Here is a 19099-nt window from a genome sequence, read left to right on the forward strand (position 1 = left end):
AGAAATTTCATGATAAGAGAGTATCGTGGGTATGAACTTTAATTGGAACTAAACATATTCGACTTCATTGACAATCAAAACGGTTTGTTACGTGTAATTCTGACATGTTAATCGTTTTTAAACAGTCATTTTTAGATATATTAATTTATTCAGACGGAAGACATACCAAATATTATCAATACATTGTAATTACGCAATACAAAATGTATACTATTCCTATCTGTGGTCAGTGATACTTAGCCTGTAATCGTTATTCATTTGATACAGGACATTCCATGATTAAGCATCATTTGTTTTCCTGTATTGACTAATGATTTGGTTGGTTGGCGGCACCCGTGTATCTCTCTTTATATCTGGGATCTGGTGTTTGCTTCTGGTGGCGAATCCCATCCCCCAGGATAGCTTTTCCTGCTAAACCAGCTACATTTTCTTTGCGCGGTTTGAATGTCTGAGAAGCCTTCTTACTTCCCTCATTCCTTGCCATTGCCTTCCTTGTAGCATAGCGGGAATGCCGGGAGACCTGCACGAAATAAAACCCGCACAAATTACCCGCTGGTACAGCACAGCAATACAGGCCGTATAGTGTGTGCGCTACTGCCGCTCCAACACATTTCACTGTACCATGCGTGTTACACCGCCTTAGCACTTGGGTTGGAGGTTTTGCTGGTGCCTACTGTTACCCTTCCAAAGCAAACCCAAACGGCAGTGGCATGAGTGTCTGTGTCGTAATAATCCGGACCGTTCGCGATGTCCAGTTTTATGAGCTTTTCTCCCGGGTGATAACTCTTACCTCTCTCCACCGCGTGCCATACAGACGAGGTGTGGTAGTGTACCGTAGGAGGACGCCCCCGACTGGGCGACACTTTGAATTTGTCATAACTTACATGCGCTTACAAGGTTCTACTGTTTGTGAATGCGAGGCGTTTGCTGGGACGATTCCGCATTCCGCAGGATGGAGTGTTTTATGAATGCTTGTTTTAATTTCTGTACGGGTTTGTTGTTTGTTAGTGAGTATTTTCCTATGCACAACTGGGGCATCAGAACCAGTTCCGATGAATTTCTCCAATCAGAAAGTTCGAGTAAATCTGGTCAGGAAGTCTATGCAAGTAAACGCACAGAGTTCGTACTAGTAAATCAACATATTTGAATTGAACATGTATAATCCTCAAGCACAACAATGTTGATGCTAAAATCGTGTTAGGTATCTATTACCTGAAGATCACGTTTTCAAGAGGCTAGAGCATATTTTTTCCTAGAAGTTCACCTAACCGATAATGTGGTTGGTTAAAATATTGCTCTATTCTTTACCCGTAGGTGGTGATCATTAAAGCATCCTTTTGGCATTGACATAAGCATCAACCCGTACCTTCACGATCCGGAACCACAATTAGCGTGTACTTGTGTCACATATCCCGCAATCCACCCGTCCCGTACAATCGGTTGCTCCAAGAACGCTCTAGACGCACCTTTTCTTCGCGTTCCACTGCCACTGTCAGACCTCAGAAGTGCTAAACACTGTGTAGCTCTTGTGTACTTGATCGCATTAAGACGCTCGTCGTGCTGCATTGAAGCGCGTCGTTCCAAGATCATCTAAATTGGACACACCGAGCAGCGAGAGACCTTCGCGAGATGTGTCTCTACACCGAAAGCCCTGTCTCCGCGCACGCCCTGAACCATAGCGCCGACAAATCGTGATGGAAAAGCAATGAACGATTTGTTTATTTTATTACTGTTTGAATAATAATTAAATTAAATTAAATCAATACACCCATTCACAGGAATAAACAGGGTGGGCATTGAATGGGTTCAGTTTGGAGCTCGTGCTCAGGCACCACTTCCGTTGTGGAATCAATGGCGGGAGCTGAGTTAGTGGCGGCACGGCACGCGGCAGTTCCCATTTCCGCCAGTAAAAATGAGGTGTAAAACAGCTGTTTCTGGTCACACCGTAGCATTTGCGCTCACATACACTCACAAAACGGCTTGGACAACTGATAATTGCTCCCGATTTTGTCAACACCGCCGGGCTGGGCACGATTTTCAATTCTTTAGTTTCACTTTTGAAATTGATCACGAGCAAATCGAACACCCCGGGTGAGTGAAATATTCGAGGCGTTTGTTCGAGGTGATCGGGTTTTGCCGGGTGGGTTTGTTGTGTTGTACGCTTTTTTTTTGCCTGTTTTTGTTGCTGTTCGAATTCCGTTTCGAAGGGCCATTTTTCCGTCACTTTCATGTCCACGCGAGGGCAAAGTTATGGTCCGCGCTGGGTCCTTTCTTTCCAATGCGTCGTCGGTGTGCCGTTCGGGGCGCGAGTTCTTGTGTTGTGGTGTATTCAATTAAACAAGTTGGTCCGGGTGGTTGACCATTTTTGGACGACGGCCTGAGGTACCCCAAAAGTGTGGCTCGAAGTTGCCAAAGAACCCAGGTCGCAGGGTGGGTTATAGCAGTTTGGAGAACTTTCGATTTTCATCACTTTACTACACCGTGACCACTCCCGGGGGAGTTCGATTCGGAAGCGTTTCATGTTTTTGCTACCGTGCCTAGCACCGATAAAGAATTGGAAGTTTTTATTGTGTACCACAATTGGCACCGGCTGTGCCGAAACTTGCCGGAACCGTGTTTGTGCACCGGAGTCGCTCCCCGGGGGAGTTGCAAACCGCGGCAGGCACGTTCCGGGTGTCAGTTTTGGGGGAGTTTTTTGGAAGTTTGCTTTTCAATGACCATGTTTGGTTGTGTACCGGGTACCGGGAACTCGCGAAGGGTTGTCGTGATTGTTTCGGTGAGCATGTACTGTTTCCCCTTTGGTGGTGCGTGCTGTTTGTACTTGCGTGTGCAATCATGACAAGGTATTAATTGACTCATTAGCATAATTTACTCGATATTCTGACAGTGTCGACAGTACGTGAGCAATGTATTGCTGCTATCTACATGCAAACATAACCTTCTGCGTAATTGTATCAATTTATTCGCATCATATGGACATCTTATTTAGTTGGTGCGAAGGTTTTCCATTATAAACCCGTATATTCTACGTTTTCGAAATGTTTTTGAGTTTCTGCTTGATCGAATAATGGTAACTTAGTTACTAACAGACTCATTCTTATTTTAATTTCCTCAGCTTTCCCCAACAACTCGGCGCACCAAATCGTTCGACGACCAGACGTGGAAAGTGCACGACGAAACAGTGAATCTGTCGGCTAACATCTCCGCCATCTCTACAACCGCGCTGGCGATCCGTTCGCCCCAAGTAGACTACGACCTGGAGTCTTACGGTAGTTCCCGGGAAGCCCGGTCAAGATCCTCCGCACTGGACGAAGTGTTGGTAGTGGCCGGCAGTGAAGATGCTGCCGGTGATGGCCCCAGCTCCAGTCTGAACCGTGGCGAAGTGCGCAAAAGCCGTTCCAAGATGAAGAACTACCTGAAACGCTGTAAGGACGTGCTGATTAGTGGGGTGGTTGGACATGCTGGAGCTGGTAGTGCCGGAAATTCAGCGAACACAGCCACCACGGAGGATCAGTCACAGGATGTGGTGGTGTATCGTGCACAGGGCGACGACTCACAGCCCAACAGTACGTCCTGTTGGTACTTGGACGATAATCTAATGGAGCTTCGGCCGGAAGACAATCGCGAGCCGTACTCCTCGCTCGCTTCAGCCCGCCTGAAGTCGGAGTCGGAGGAGGTACGAAAGGCTCGGGAGCAAAGAACTTCCGAAGCTGCCGAAGTTCCGACTGCGACGGCGCTCACCGCCGTCACAACTACCTCAAGCAGTAGTGTAGCCAAAATTGGAGAAGGAATCAAACGGGAGATGCACCGTCAGCCTCAACCGTCCATCGAATGTTCTTCCAGTGTGCTTGAAGCTTCAGCGGCGGCTGCAACCGAGAGCGTAGAGGTAAGTGCGATAAGAATGTTTACGGATTATATGTTTAACCACTGCGATAAATGTATTTCCCACGTGCCCTCAGGCATTTTGGTGCCTTACCGAACGAATAATTGCTAATCACGTCCACGCTGCGCTAGTGGCTCGGTTACCGCCGACAACTTCGTTAGCGAATTTGGCCAAGGCGGTGTGCGGGGGGCCCACCACCATTTCGGGGTTGAAGAGGTTAACAACATCATCACGGAAAGTCGTCCGATAAATAATGGGGCGCCCTGGCGCTTCCCAAGCACACCGTTTGTGTCTTCCTTCTTCCCCTGCCGGCATTGGGTTAGCGCTTTCGCGAATTTATCTTCCGTGAATGTGTATACATGTGTGTGTGTGTGTGGGTCTGTCAATATTGCTCTCCCCTCATGCTTGCCGGGTGATTAAGTGTGTGAAAACAGTGCTGCTCCGTTGGTACAATGTAGTCGATATGTTCTTATTATCCGGGATACGGGTTATGCGGGACCCTGCGAACCCCGCCGGTGGCTGCCGATTCGTTTGGTCCACAGTGAGACGTTCAGCGCACCACTAGCGCGATTGCCCACGGGGAACCAATGAACCGGGATGACAGGGGAAAGGAGGGATTAGTGATTGAAGCAGGAGGCACGTTTGGCTCTTCCCTTTCGGAGCGTTTGCAACTTTCTAACCAACTGGCTGCCCCCGCAGCACACATCGGCAGCGCGCAGCAGTAGAAGCGACATGCCAAAGGGTTTTCGCATGCGCACAATTGTGTGTGTGTGTGTGTGCGAGTGAGCAAAATCACAGCATGCCCACAACACCACCGCGCCACCGTACGCGGATGCGTTTGCCGCTTCTTGTAGCGCCGGAGAAGAGCCGCACACGAGAAAGGACGCACACAAAACGCAATTCAAATCATTATTACCATATATGATTTGTTAGTCGAAATGGCGCCGCCGGTCGAAAGCATTCGGTGGTGGTAGGCAGCGGCACCGGACGCGGGGGGTTTTGGAATCTGCGGCTGTGTGATGCCTTTAAAAACGAAACTGAAAGCGATCGCCGACAATCCAATCAGCGTGCAGACACGCTCACCGGGCCCTGAGAGGGCCGTTTGGGGCGCATCGTTGACGGCACGGGTTCTTCGATCGGATCGGATCGATCGAAATCGAAAGTCCTGCGAAAATCTGCGTGCGTGTGTATGCTGGTGCTGCGCGAGAAAGGGGATGTTCGGGTGGTTGTGTGATGCTGGCAGCATCGCGTCACATCGCTGAGAGGCATAGGAATAGGACGCAGAAGAGGGTTGGCAATCGGCGCAAGAGGAGATTAGCATCATCGGGAGGCATAAGGGGTTTTGTGGAATTTTATGTGCCGTGGTCGTATCGATCATCACTGTGGAGATCGGCAGAGTGATTGGGCCGTCGTGCGGTGTAGGTTAATGTTTGGGGAACGCATAATTTCCACTGTGGTGGTGGCGGCGCTCGTAGATCCATCTATCGGTAAAGTGTCACTACCGGTGAATGAAAGTGAAAAGCGGTGGTTTTGGGATTGTCGTTTCTCGGAGTACGAAGACTCCCTCGTTTACGCTTACCCTTTTAAAGGGTGACGTGGTGCTGGAAGCTGGAAGAAAATTCAATCAATGCTCCCGCGCTCCCGTTGCGTACGGGTACGTACGGGATCTTGGCGCTGAAGTGTACGATCAAAGCTGAGCTCCACCATTAAAAGGGAGGGTTCGCTGGCTCTAGCTCGGTCGCAATAAATTACGCACAAAAACAATCACCGAACACTGCGTATGGTGTAATCAGTGCTTCCTTCGCCACCGATCCAATAGATCCACACGCAACCGGACAGACTGCAATTATGCTGCGTTTATCACATCCACCACGGGGTTGACATTGACTTATTTTCTTGGTTCGCTTGGTGCGCCGCATCGCATCGGACGGACGCGTCGCTTTGTGCGGCAGCGGGTTGATGAAAAATGAAAATAAATAAATTATGCCACTATGGATGGAAGATGGAGCTTAGCTCACGGGGAGGGACTGTGTTGTTGCCGCCCAGGCAGGGCAGGAAAGTAGGTAAGTGGGTTCTGGTGTTGCGCGGGCAGCAGGGCGAATCAGAGGATTAAAAGGCGAAATTAAACAAAATAAAAGAACCGAAGATGGCCGTGAATGCAAGTGAAATCAACCAATAAATTCGATTAAAAAACACAAGTGCCGGATAATTTTAGGGCTTTACCGTGTCGTGTGGTTTGTTGGAGGAAGAAAAAAAAAGAAAAACAGCAGACGGAACAGAATGTAAATTGCATTCATTACAATTTTCGCCATAAAGCGAGGTTTGCGTTTTTGTAACTTGTAATTGAGTTTTGCTGTGTGGAAGGAAATGATAGGCGGCTATTAGCAATGTTGGAATAAAATGACTATTCGTTACTGCAGGTGGAGAGCCAGCTTTTGAATCAAGTTTTGTTTTGTGTTGAGAGCTTTTATATGATAATATCTGTACTGTGAGTACAATTTAAGCACTTTAACATGTGATGATTATATATTATATTATATGATAATATAAGATTATTACTTTAATAAAATCAAACATACGAAAGACAAATTGCATTAAAATATGTGTAAAAGTAAAAGAAAAATTTAAGCATTGAAATTTGAGAAACTTGTGCATTAAATGCTGTTAAATATCGGTTCTGTTTACTATTGTATATTACACACTTAGCCTACTTTTGTTGATTTTGCTGTTAAATGATTTCGTAAGAAAATTCATTCATTTTCTCATAAATATTTGTTTAATATTCATACTATCATACAACAGCCGGCGGAATAAAGGGCCATCTATTTACAATTTTATATTTGTTCCATTTATTTCGTGGAAAATAGACGTGAACGTGAAAAGGTACTAGTTTCATTTCGATGAACTCAACGTGAATTGCGGTTCCTTCGTTCATTTCAATTGGCGAAAATGTGGTTTGTGTGGTGTCATTTAACAATAAGAATGTAATCCGTTTTTACATCGTGATACAGACCTATGGGCGTTCTTTATTTGGACGCGACCTTAAACGTTCTTTATTTGGACGGATAGGACGTTCTTTTTGTGAAAGTTCTGGTCATACGTTCATGTTCACATTTATAGTGGAGGAAATGGACGTCCTGGTGGATCAAAACGCTCTTGGACGGATATATTTCTCATCTGGCAACCATTGCATACGTTTTCTATTGGAATAAATATTCCAACTGGCAATGAAGAGCTGCGAAATCAACTGTAATTATCATCCAAAGTGTAGCAAGTTTGAAGCACGACATGTAAATATTGATTTCAATGTTACACCCTCGCCCGACCGCGTGTGCAGCAAGGCAGGTCTCTCACTGCATTATACATACCACTTGCGATCACTTGCCTGTCGCGTTTGAAGGTGAAATCATCTAATTACGAAAGTAGCTACACAACACCCTCCCCCTTTTGGGCTCAGATCAATACACCCCCTCCCCCCCTTCTCCTATCACTTATGTAAAACGTGACTCATCAAGCGCCCGGGTGAAAATGCGCGTCCAGCGTAGAGGGTACGCGTCCTCCCCGGGTGGAAATCCTCCTCGTTGGAGGGTTGCGGTTTGTCCTTAAAATTTTGCAACTAACGACGTGCTGGTACACGGTCGATCGAAAGCTTCCTGCTGCCAGAGGAAAAGCCTTCGGGGGGTGGAGTGGCCGGGTGACTTTCAATGTCACGAACTGATACGTGAGTGCAGCGTGTCAAACGCTGTTCAGTTGAATCGACCGGGCGCTGCATGAAGGCCCTGTATCGTGTGGCCCGATTGGTGGTGACTTTTGGTTTTGAATAGTATTATAGCCCCCCAAAAACAGTGTGACATTGCGCTTTGGTGCACGTGTTTTGGTTGGTGCTGGATAGGGGGTGCTGCTGCTCACCGTGTTGCTCACTCGATGTTCGCGTAGCTGTGTGTTTCGATGAAAAGAAAATTGAAGGAAATGCTTTACAAACAGTGGAAGTCTGTACTGCTGTATTGAAAGAGATGATGTGGTGTAATTGATATCGTTTAGGTTATGTACTTTCAAGTACAGCAACATGATTGCAGGTGGAATCGTTAGGAAGGCGAAGATGAACTGTCGTTTAATAGTTCTGCAATTTTTGTGTGTCATTATTTTGAGCAATATAAGTCAAGCCAAGATAATACATGTTAAAAATCTCATATATAATTTCTTTATTTAATAAATAATCCCTGCTTAAGCCAAATTTTTCAAGTTTTGAATTATTGGCAATAAAACTAAAGAAAAACAAATCAATTCATGAGTTCCACTTCAGCAGCTCTTTTGCAAAAACAATGTGCAAAACAGCTCCATCCTACACCTTCAACGTATATTTCACACCCAACATTATCCCGCATTCATGATCAACGTGCAACATAGTAGCACGGAGGTGCAGCACAGACTTGCGAACTTTAACGCGTGCGTCGGGCGCCCTCAGCACGCGCCATCCATTCGCTGATCTTGTCGTGGATGCATAAATCAGCGGCCGTACACCACGGGGACAAGTAGCAGGAGGCAGGCTGGCGCGTTATCAATGATGTTTCGGATGGGATCGACTAACCAGTCATCTCTCCCCACCCCAATGGTGGGTGCGTGTGCTTTCGAACCATACGGTGGCAGTTGCAAGCTTACCCTTTGCTGTTGCGCTTGGCCATTCGAAGCTAAGTACCATTAAAATTCACTTTCCGCAACGCATGCATGTGTGTAAAACCTTTCCGGGCTAATGTGTTGCTTTGGATGGTGTGCATAGCAGCAGCAAGCCGAGCGGTGCAGGGTCTGACACTTGGTGGTGGACCTCACGCCCGGCTCTGCTGCACCTCCTCTAACCCACCGGCGTTGGATTTGTTAATTGAATTTAAATATATTCATACGCGGCCAATAAAATTATCTGATTGTTTGGCCACCGGCGCACGGCCTCGAAGGCAGTGAACCGTGCAATGACCGATACCACCATCGCCCGGGTCAGCGATGTGTTTTATGCTCGCCTTTTATTGCCGTTGTTTTCATTGCAGATGGGTGGAAATAAGGGATGAGCCGGACGTTACGCTTCTAACTGGCTCAGTGAGGATACTTTTGCTGATTCATCGCATTGTCACGCGCATCGCACGCTCTACCCTAAATTGTGAGCTAATCTTGCCAAAGTAAGGCTTCAATATATCATGACAGCGTTGTTAGAGAGCGGCAGCTGCGTTGGTTTGTCGTAATTAATTATATTATTTATGAATAAAAGCCTTTCCTTGTGAGTGCCAACATTTTCCAAACCACAACCACGGTCGCGGAACTACTATCTCCGGGCTCTGGTGTGTGTGTCAGCGGTCTTAAGCGGTGGCGTTTGCTTCTCCGTTGTCCCATGTCATTGACACGTTCGAAAAGGTGACTATTTATATTTCGCATCCGCGGCTACAGCTGTGGACGATGTATGTCCGTGTGTCCAGCCACTGGTTCAGTGTATGGTTTATGTTTCGCTTCGTACAATTAAACCAAAAAAGAAAAAAAAAATCGGCAGTCCCGGAGGTAACGAGCAAACGAAAGACTGGTCGCGCCGGGCAAGCGACGAACCCCGGAGGTCGGATCGTCGGCAACATCGTTTTCGGTTCAAGCATATGGTGACCCCGGTTACACGATTTCCATCCGACGGGTTAAGGCTTTGACAAAGGGGGGTGCTGGGTGGCTGCTTTTGGCTAGCTTTAGGGAGTCCGTTTGTGTCGTGCATTTGGCCAAACGGTAGAGGCCAGCAACTCTCTTGCGTCCTCCCTGCCACCACTGTTTGCTACCCACCGAGTGCGTTTTCACCAGACGGGAAGCGAAACGGCGAGGTGTTTATCTGTCCCAATGCAGTCCCGTTTTGTTGTTGTTGTTGTTGCCGTGCTTGGGAGGGCGTTTAGCGGGCGTTTCCTTCTAAGCGGGCGATCCCCACCGGCAGCCACTGTCCGCTTGGTCCGTTCTGCTGCTGCTGCTGCGGCGCTGTTGCTGCGCGGGATGCGATACCGTATTTCCACGAATGGTTATACACCGTGTGACTTATTTGATTCTAAGGTTATTGGGTGTCGACGAGAGCAGCAGGGACTGGTAGAGATTTTTCTTTCCGCGCGCTCGAAGCATTTTCGCTATTTACGATGTTCGATGCTTCGGTAATATGTGGATGCGGTAGCAAGCAAGCAAGCGAGCAGGATGATGTGCCCGACGGGGAAGATCGCGAACGCGCTCTCGGTAGCTTTCGCTTGCCGCAGCAGTGAAAGTGAATCGTGCATAAATGCATAACTCGCCCAAACTGGGCTATGTATGCTGCGAACTGTGCGCGATTGGCAAAACGGTTGCTTGATAAAGATCAAATCGAGTGCGCGGGAAGGGATTGAGGGGACCACCTTTTGTTGGGGTATGAAAAACGCTCGCGGGTGTCTTTTAGGTTGCACACGGTTGCAATTATTCAGGATTTATTCTTTTGATATGTACTGTATTGCTGCGAAACCGGGTGCGATCGTTGGACGATGTTTTACCATACAATTTGGGTGTGTTATATTTCAGTCTGGGTGAATAGTTACGGGTTTAAATCCAGCATTTGCAGTAGTTGTATGAGAATATTCAAACGGAGAGATACGAAAGAATGTCTGGTTTAAATTAATGGATCGTGTTGGTTCCTGTTTTGATGGTGTGTGGCGGGTGTGCTGAACACTACCGTTGTGTAATAAATTAATCTTCAAAGACCGCACACCTTTGGTCCCAAACGAACTATCAGCACAGGGGTACTGGACTGGAGGAAACCCGTAAAAATACCGTACAGCAGGTTAACACGGCCACATCTGCCTGTGCCGAATGCGTCAACAGCCTGTGTGGCGTCCAGCATCAAGCTGGACATTGGGAATCGAAAATTAATGAGCTCCAGAAGCTCCCCCGAAACGTGTGTGTGTGTGTGGGGCACGCTCTTCCTGTATGATTTTCCAAGAAAACTGTTGTCCACTCCATGGTTAATGCGCGTTTGCTACCGAAACACCGCTGCTCCCGGGAAGTCGAATGCAAAAGGTATGTCGATGCCGAATCCATAAAATTCCCCTTGAGCATGCTTTAATCGATCGAATGGAACGCGCGATGCACTGCTTGAGATATTGGCCTCCGGCCCTGACAGGAGGCTTCCATTATCGATCGACGAGCATTAAAGGGCTGCTCGACTGAGGTGGATCTTCTTATTTGTTTGTTTGGTTTGGGGCTTTATCGTGAAGAATATTTTCCAAACCCTTTTGGCTTCTGTTGAATGTCATGGAATTGAGTGCAGTGTGCCAGCCATGATGTGTGGAAGATATGTGCGCTTCTTGGAAATATGCAGGGAAAGGGGTTGAGAATAGTTCCCACGAATATGGCTTGTTTTTTTTTTGTAATGTTTGCTCGTAAAGATAGGTAAGGTACAGTTGAAAAAATTGATATCTTGGAAAATTTGAGCCCATATTATAAGATTTTGATTCTAGACAATGAGATTTTATATTTTAAAACGATATTATTTAAAAGGTAAGTTTGTTCCAGCCTAGCTCAAACTAAAGTTATTTGCACATGGAAAAAAATCATTCAATTCAGAAAAAAAAAATATTATTGAAATTTACATACTTCAAATTATGTTTAATTTGTTTAAAATTAAAGCAATGTTTGAATGGTCTGAATTATTTTACAGGTTTTTAGTGAACAATTTGGTATTGTGAACTTTTCAGCTTAAAGGCCAGTAATGAATGAAATAGCGAGAAAATGTCGAAGCATTCAATAGAAACAAAATTATTAGAATAAATATTAAAGTGTGGAATTTGCCATCAACACGAGATTCGAATTTTTGCACATTAATTTTCAATTGTTACTGTGTGAAACAAACAAAAATAGATAGCGACGAATTGTGCGCGTGAATTAAAAATACGCAGTGAATCGCAAGTCGCAGATATCAACAAACCGCGAAAGAGTACGTTTCAGCATCGTCGCCTTCGTGGCGCAATCGGTTAGCGCGTTCGGCTGTTAACCGAAAGGTTGGTGGTTCGAGTCCACCCGGGGGCGTGGGAAAAATGGTTTTTTATATTTACTTTGGAATAAAAATACAATGAAATTATATTTTTATAATAATAGTATCCGCCGAATTGAAGTAAGACATTTATAAGAATAAAGTGCAGTAGTTCAATCCAGCAGTGTTTCACGAAATTGAGAGCCATATAAAATTACAATATCCGGTTATAACTAGGCAATTATGATGCGATACAAACATTTCAATAGTTTATTCATAAATGTATGCTCCAAAAAGATAAGTACGATCTAAGAAAGTACGCCGATTGCGGCAAACCACAGCAACAAACGTGTAGAATCAATTTAACGCTCATAAATAATCACTATTGCTTCGATCCGGCATCGTCGGAGAGGGGCGCGGGAGTCAAAATTCAAATTAATATGAATATTTACTTAAACCTGCGCCTGTGTATCGCTTCATCAGTCGGGCAAGGTTCGCCTGGCGGGGTAGGCTCGTATAACGCTCGCGCAACAAACGGCATAAATCGCCACCGAGCATCGCCCAAGCCGGGTAGCGCACCATCATACCAGGACCATTGGAAATGCTATTGCAAAGCACTGCACTGAGATCGGGTTTGGGTTTTCCGCGCCGAGTTTTATTTCGCTCTGCCCTGCGGGATCAGCAGCAGCAGCAGCAGCAGCACCGGGTCGACCCGAGTGAAGCTGTTTTCTCACCGTTTCCGATGATTGTTTTCCCCCGTTTTATTTGACATACTATTATTGTTAGTATTTTTGCGCCTTCGCCGCTTATTAATCGATTTCGCTCGATGGCCATCTTAAATGCCAACGATGGCGGGCTGGAGCTAGCGAACGGGGAGTAGAGAGACCCGAATCGTAAAAAACTCTCCTCTGCTGCGCGAAAAAGAGGCCCCATTTGGGAGGGAAGTTTATGTGTTGTGTTGAGCGAGAACGAAGCGTGAGCTGTGTTTGGGGCGGGCAGAGAAAGATCGAGAGTAGAAAACTGATGCTTGAAGTCTGTAAATCATACTTGGGGGGTTTTTTGCCCCCTTTGGCGACACAGTTTTTCTGATTTGCTTTGTGATACAGTGCGGGCGACCCACCGCTGCAGTTCGTCGCTCGGGTATATTGGTGTGTTGAGTATGTTTTTCCTCCCGCTCAGCCCACAGGGTTGCATATTGTGTTCCCTTCAGGAGTTGCACTCTGCCGATCGGTACAGTATCGATCATTGGTAGTACCCCACGGTCGTTTGTGGTGCAGCAATTATAGTTTTGTAGAGCCACGAATGGGGTGAAAATTTGGCCCAAAAGATCTTCCACGCCTGCTCAAGCTACGATTAGTGATCGCGTGTAGGCGAAGATTAGGTTTTGTGATTTTTATTGTATTTTTAGGAATAAAAAACTTGCAACTTATGCAAGTTTCACAGCATTAAAGTGCAGTTTCACGAATAAATATAAAAATTTCTGAAATTCTCCTTTTATATAACACTGATTATTCGTAGGCTGAAATTTCAGCCTGTCAGCTGTTTACATTGTAAAGCAGTTTTCGAGCAGTTATCAAAGTGGGTATAATACACAGGTGGGCTTATCCCAAGGTGTATGAATTTGGAAGGCTGATTTTTATCGCTTCTGTTTCTGAATGAAGATTTTAAGAGTGTTTTGTGTATTCGTCAAGCTACCAGAAAGCCTGTTTGAGCAAAAGTTTTCACCCAAATTTGATTATAAAACACATGCTTTGAGAGCACCTGGACTACATACACTTTGATTCTAGATTCCATAACCTGATCTCTTAAATGCAACTTAGAATAAATGTAAACACCACCTTGTGTTGTCATTTTTTCGAGCAGGTACTTGGATCTAATTCTAGTTTAGAGGCTGAAATAATCTAGCCTCCAACTTGTGAAACTATAGGGAGTTTCTCACTAGAATCGTGAAGGGCCCCAATCTTAGAGTGATCACTGAAGTTCAGTGATTTTCAATGCTCCAACTTTGTTCCAAATTAAGCATGAATCTGGAATAAAACCATGAATCTTGAATAAAAAAAAAGTTGTTTAAATTTAAAATCTCTCTAGATCTGTAATCGCAGCTTAAAATGATTTTTTCTAGACCAATATCTTCCAGCACAACCCATCAAATGTACACGTGTGTCTGTGAAGGAGAACACTTATGAACCAAGCAATAAAAAAAGGAACCAACCGCGTCTCGAGTCGTGATCGGCGTGAAATAGAAATCCACACGTTGTCAAACCATCAATACGATCGTTCCCGGGCTCTGCTCGACGAGTGTAGCCGGCACAGTGCCATTACGCGCCTGCTTTTTGTAGAACGAATGTGTTTGCCTTACGCGATTTTTTTATTTGCAAGCCTTCGAAAGGAATTCGTCTCCCCCGCTCGGGCTGCTATAGATCATACGTACTCCGCGGGTACTTAACTGTCAACTGGCACTGGCCGTGGAAGGAAAAATTCCGTTCCAATGCTTCATCTCCGATGTTTTTTTATTTCTGCCCGATTGCACCATTGGCGGATTGCGGTTGTAAAAAGTATGTTGTTTCGATGGCCAATCGTGCAGTGAAAACGCCGCGCCGTTTTTGTTCTTGCCAGGGCGTTAAGTGGATTTAGGTGTTATAAAAACATTTAACAGCAACGCACAGCAGGAGGTTGGTCGGCTAGCTGGTGTTTGTGATAATTATGCAATTCCAGCAAGACACGCAGCGAAACCGACGGCATCATATTTTCTCATTTATGAGAACATGGTTTGAGCAATTGACCAGGCAGGGAAGTTGGCATTTTCCAATCGAATCTTTCACACTTCAACTCGGTCGGACGGGTGGGATTATTTTGTCTCTGCTTCCTGTCCAGCAAAAAAAAAAAAAGAGGATTGGGAAAACGGCACAGAGTTTTCAAGATGACCCTTTCAAAACTGACCCTATTTCCGGTGCTTCAAAACCAACCAAAAGAACCCATCCCCAACTTTTGACGCTCTCCAGAGTCCAGCGTCCACTTGCCGCACTTGACGAGAACTCTCCCTGGAGCCTGATTAGCGTGTCACATTCGCTTGTGCGGCACTTTCTCGACGCCTTTCGGTGTGTCCTACCTTCCTTGCTCGCTCGTGCCCACTCGTGTGCTTGGTGCACAGGAAATGTTGAAAACTGCGATTGCGAGAGATCCATGTTGTGCTTGTCCAAACATGGCCCTGATTCATCGATTTATTGCTACATGCAGCAGAATGCACTTGAAACCCTTGCGCGGCGGCGGTGGCCGTTGATGGAGTGATCGGCCAGTTCTTCTCCGGCCATCTCTCCCTCAAGATGATGAGCTCGGCTTGATGGATATGGTATGGGAATGGACCAGCGAGAAAGAGCCATTGGATTCCCGCTGTGTGGGAAACATCGGAAAGTAAAACCGCCGTCGTCGTCGTCTCCGGCCGCCGCCGCACGCCCACCCAAAACGAAATCGAAAATCGAGCCCCAAAGTCAGCATTGACTAAGGAAGAGGTGCAGCCGTACCGTTTTTCGGTTTTATTATCGGTTCAATCATTTCACGCGTGGCCCTGGGTGGTGTCCCTTTCATTTCTTCCTACGCGGCTCGTTCAATGTCAACGAACCCTTTGGCTGACTGGGGGAGTAGGGAGGGGGAGGGTTGGCGATATCTTGGGTGGAATCTTTTTCTGGGTGATGGTGGGAGTGTTGTCGCGTTGGGCGATCGCGTGCAAAACTCGTGACTGGGTCAATGGGTAATCGTGTGCCGGTCGGGAACAATGCACCGCTTTTAACACGTTTTGTGTGGTGGCCGTGGTGGTGGTGGTGACGAAGAAGAAGAAGGATTAGGAAAAACAAACAACACAAAAAGGGACACTATTCACTATTCGGAATTGGAATTTTCGTGCCAGCAGGCGCATTCTATTCAACATTCAAGCCGCGATGCATTAGTTGAGTTGGCGATCATCCTTCCGCCCCCCGTGTCGTCGTCACCAGTTGCAGTCTCGTGTGGCTGTGTTTTTTGCAGAATGGTGAAATTGTTACAATTCGTGCAATTGCCGCTTTTGGAAGGGGCGAGCGCGCGATATCACACACCTGTGGGAAGGAAGGGTGCAATTTTTTTTTCTATCGATTTGTCGATAATCGTGGGCGATGAAAACGTTAATTCAAATCGATGTCACACTGGGGTGTGCTTTTTTTTTGGGGCAGTGTTTTGCCATTAGAAGGGGAAAGTTTGGTTTTTTTTGCAGAAAGGAAAAATATCTGCAGATGAAAGCGAGAGGAGGAGCGTTAAAGTATTGAAGAGGAAAGCTTGCTCGATCTGGAAATGGAGGATTGATATTCCTTTCATATCTTGCTGATAGGTTTTCAAAGATTGTCTGAAACGTTCTGTGGATCAAAAATTATATGTTTGAACCAATTATCGAAAGTAATTTTTACAGTTCATGTACTTCTTCTTCTTCTTTGGCACAACAATCGATGTCGGTCAAGGCCTGCCAGTACAAACTAGTGAAGTGAGCTTGGCTTTCAGTGACTTATTGTTACCATAGCAGGATCAGTCTTACGTATAAGGGCACGGTCTATTCGGGGCTTGAACCCATGATGGGCATGTTGTTAAGTCGTGCAAGTTGACGACTGTACAACCAGACCGGCAATAATATTACTGTAAGCTCTGTTAATGTACTTACAGTAATATTCTTGGCAATGATTCTTTATGTTTTTGATATAGTTTGATATAGTTCCGTTCCAAACTCGATATTATTGTGCAAGAGGTTTGTAATATAAGTAATGTGAAATATTTTAACAATGTTTATCTTATTTGAAACGGTTTTAATGTAATATTTATAACCAGTTTATCGATTTGTGATTGATGTACAGATATAAAACAGGTGACTGCTACACAATTTGAGATCCCAGTAGATCTTTATGGTGAAACTGCAATCCTTATACTGTAATCTAAAAACTGATTTACTGTTTTTGAAAACTGAATGTTTTTGAAAAATGTAATCTAAAAATTGAACACTGTTTTTGTGGTTAAAAATTGTCATTTTGGGATTACGTTATAAATGGATGGACTCTTAGTTTCTTGCAATTTATTGTATAAAAATATGTTGGTAAGGCGTACTTGATGGATAGACCCGCGGTTTCTCATAATTCTACATACACTATTTTTGTGTAGCTTTATTCTTGGACAAGCCCTTAGATTTTTCATAATTATTATGAGGAAAATGTGTTTGTTTTAAATTTCAACACTATTTTTGAGGTTAAAAATTCTCATCTCGGAGTTACGTAATTGATGGATAGCCCCTTAGTTCTTCGCATTTATCGTTTGAAAAATATGTTGGTGTTTCATAATTGATGGATGAAGCCTCGTAATTTGTAATATAAAACATATTAAGCGTAGCGTCATTCATGGATAATCCCTTAAATTCTTCTTAATTATCGTACGGAGAATATGTTTGTGCAGTATTGCTACTACCATCACTTTTGGTTTCATGTACTTAGCCTACTTGGATACATAAATTAAGTACAAAATAGACCTAGTCCGTCGACAAACTCAGAAATAGTTCACTTTTCAAATATGTCTCAACCTGTACACCCACAGAAATTCTTTCGCCAGCCGACTCATGTCTCCCAACCCGAAGGGTTACCCATTCTAATGCGAAAGCAAAACAGGTATCTAATCAAACGTATCATGCATGGTCTCCATCGCCTCCCTTCGTTACTTGGCTCGGCCGTCAGCGCGATCATGTACGCGCATGACATGTGCATACCATTATGCTGTCCACTGTCTTTGCAACATGCACACACACACACGTGCGCCCGTGCACCGGTTGGACAGTAGCCCGTGAGCCGGCCGGTTTTCACCACCTCACCCCGTGCAGGAAGGCGCGAAGGCTGTATATCATATACAGCTCGCCAAAAAAAAAAGAAGTAAGAAACCCCGCAGCAACAACTCGAACCGGGTTGATCTTGACCCATAATAACGCGGAATGGGCCTGCCTGCCGGCTAGTTAGTGCCCCGCCCACTGGCCCACACTCTATATGGGCACAAACTGCGTGTTGCGGAAGGCAGTTGGGGGCAGCAACTGCACCAATTTGGACGAAAACCGCCTGCGCGCCGGCTGCTGCTGACTGCAACCTGCTGCAGGATTGCCCTTTTTTGGAGCAGGATTCGGGACGGGATGAGTATGTTCCGGCCAAGTACGAACGGCTCAATTGCAGTCGTGTAATTGATACAGTTCCGCATGCAAAATGCTGGTTGGCGCGGTATATTTGTGTCATGTGTTTTGGTGAATGTTTTTTTTGTGCGTGTTGTTCCACCTTCTCTTAGCACCAGCCGACGGTTCCTTAAACGGGTGCTGCTTTCTTTCCGCGTTGCCGTCGCAACCGCGACGAATGTTCTTGGTGTGCGGGTACAACGTGCTGTTGTGATGCGGCCGTGGTGAGTTTATAATGAGTGCGTACCACCGAGTGCATTTGCACCACAGCACGTCCGTCGTTGGTTGCATCCCTCGGGGGAGATTGTAACGAGAAAATCCCCTTTTTTTCGAGATTTCGATTTCACTTTGTCTGCAGTCTGCCGACGTGGCTTGGGTTTTGGGGCGATGATTTTTATTGTAATTTAATTGTGAACCTGCTGCTGCTACGTGTTCTACGTGACCAGATGGCACTGGACCTTCTTTTTTGTACAGCGCAATGCTGCTATAGTTTTTACAGGCACTTTCCGTTTTTTTGTGATTTTTGGGTCCATGGCCCAGCGGCAAGTGGAGACGCTTTTGGGTTTCGGACGTTCGGGGTGTTACTTTTAGCATCCGCTACCGAAAGCAGGGCGGCTTGTTTTAAGGTTGCATCCGATGTGTATATGTGTGTATAAGGTTTTACGTCTGCAACTGTCGGCTCACCCAAGGTGACGAATGGTTAATAGCGAAAGTGTTGAGTCAATTATGGCAGATCCATAATTCTGTTTTCGTCGTCCCGCCGCCACCGCCGCCCGTGTGTGGAACTTTCGAACGAAAGCGAAACCGTTCCGTTTTTGGGCGATCGTTTGCAAGATTTGGGCGGTTCGGTTTCGATCGATGGTGCGCGAGAAAGTGAAAAGAAGGATGCTGGGGTCTGGTGAGTTTGAATTCCCTGAAGTTCGACCGACCGGTAAATAATTATTAGCAACACAAGAAGGAAAGCTCTAAACACCTACAGCCACTAGACGAGGCTCGATGCAGC

General features: G+C 45.7%; 1 protein-coding gene and 1 non-coding gene across 8 annotated transcripts in view; both read left to right on the top strand.

Moving 5' to 3' along the window:
• LOC120898133 overlaps positions 1-19099 on the top strand; it is a 272101-nt gene that overhangs the window by 33865 nt on the left and 219137 nt on the right. For all 7 annotated transcript variants that reach the window (XM_040303561.1, XM_040303563.1, XM_040303562.1 and 4 more), the window contains one exon: positions 3116-3886. In XM_040303561.1, the coding sequence (XP_040159495.1) occupies positions 3116-3886 (771 nt within the window). The remainder of the gene's footprint in view (positions 1-3115; positions 3887-19099) is intronic.
• On the top strand, positions 11865-11938 carry Trnan-guu. The gene has a single exon. It is a non-coding gene; the product is annotated as a tRNA-Asn (tRNA).

The sequence above is a fragment of the Anopheles arabiensis genome, chromosome 2, assembly GCF_016920715.1.
Source record: "Anopheles arabiensis isolate DONGOLA chromosome 2, AaraD3, whole genome shotgun sequence".
In the NCBI taxonomy this organism is placed as follows: domain Eukaryota; kingdom Metazoa; phylum Arthropoda; class Insecta; order Diptera; family Culicidae; genus Anopheles; species Anopheles arabiensis.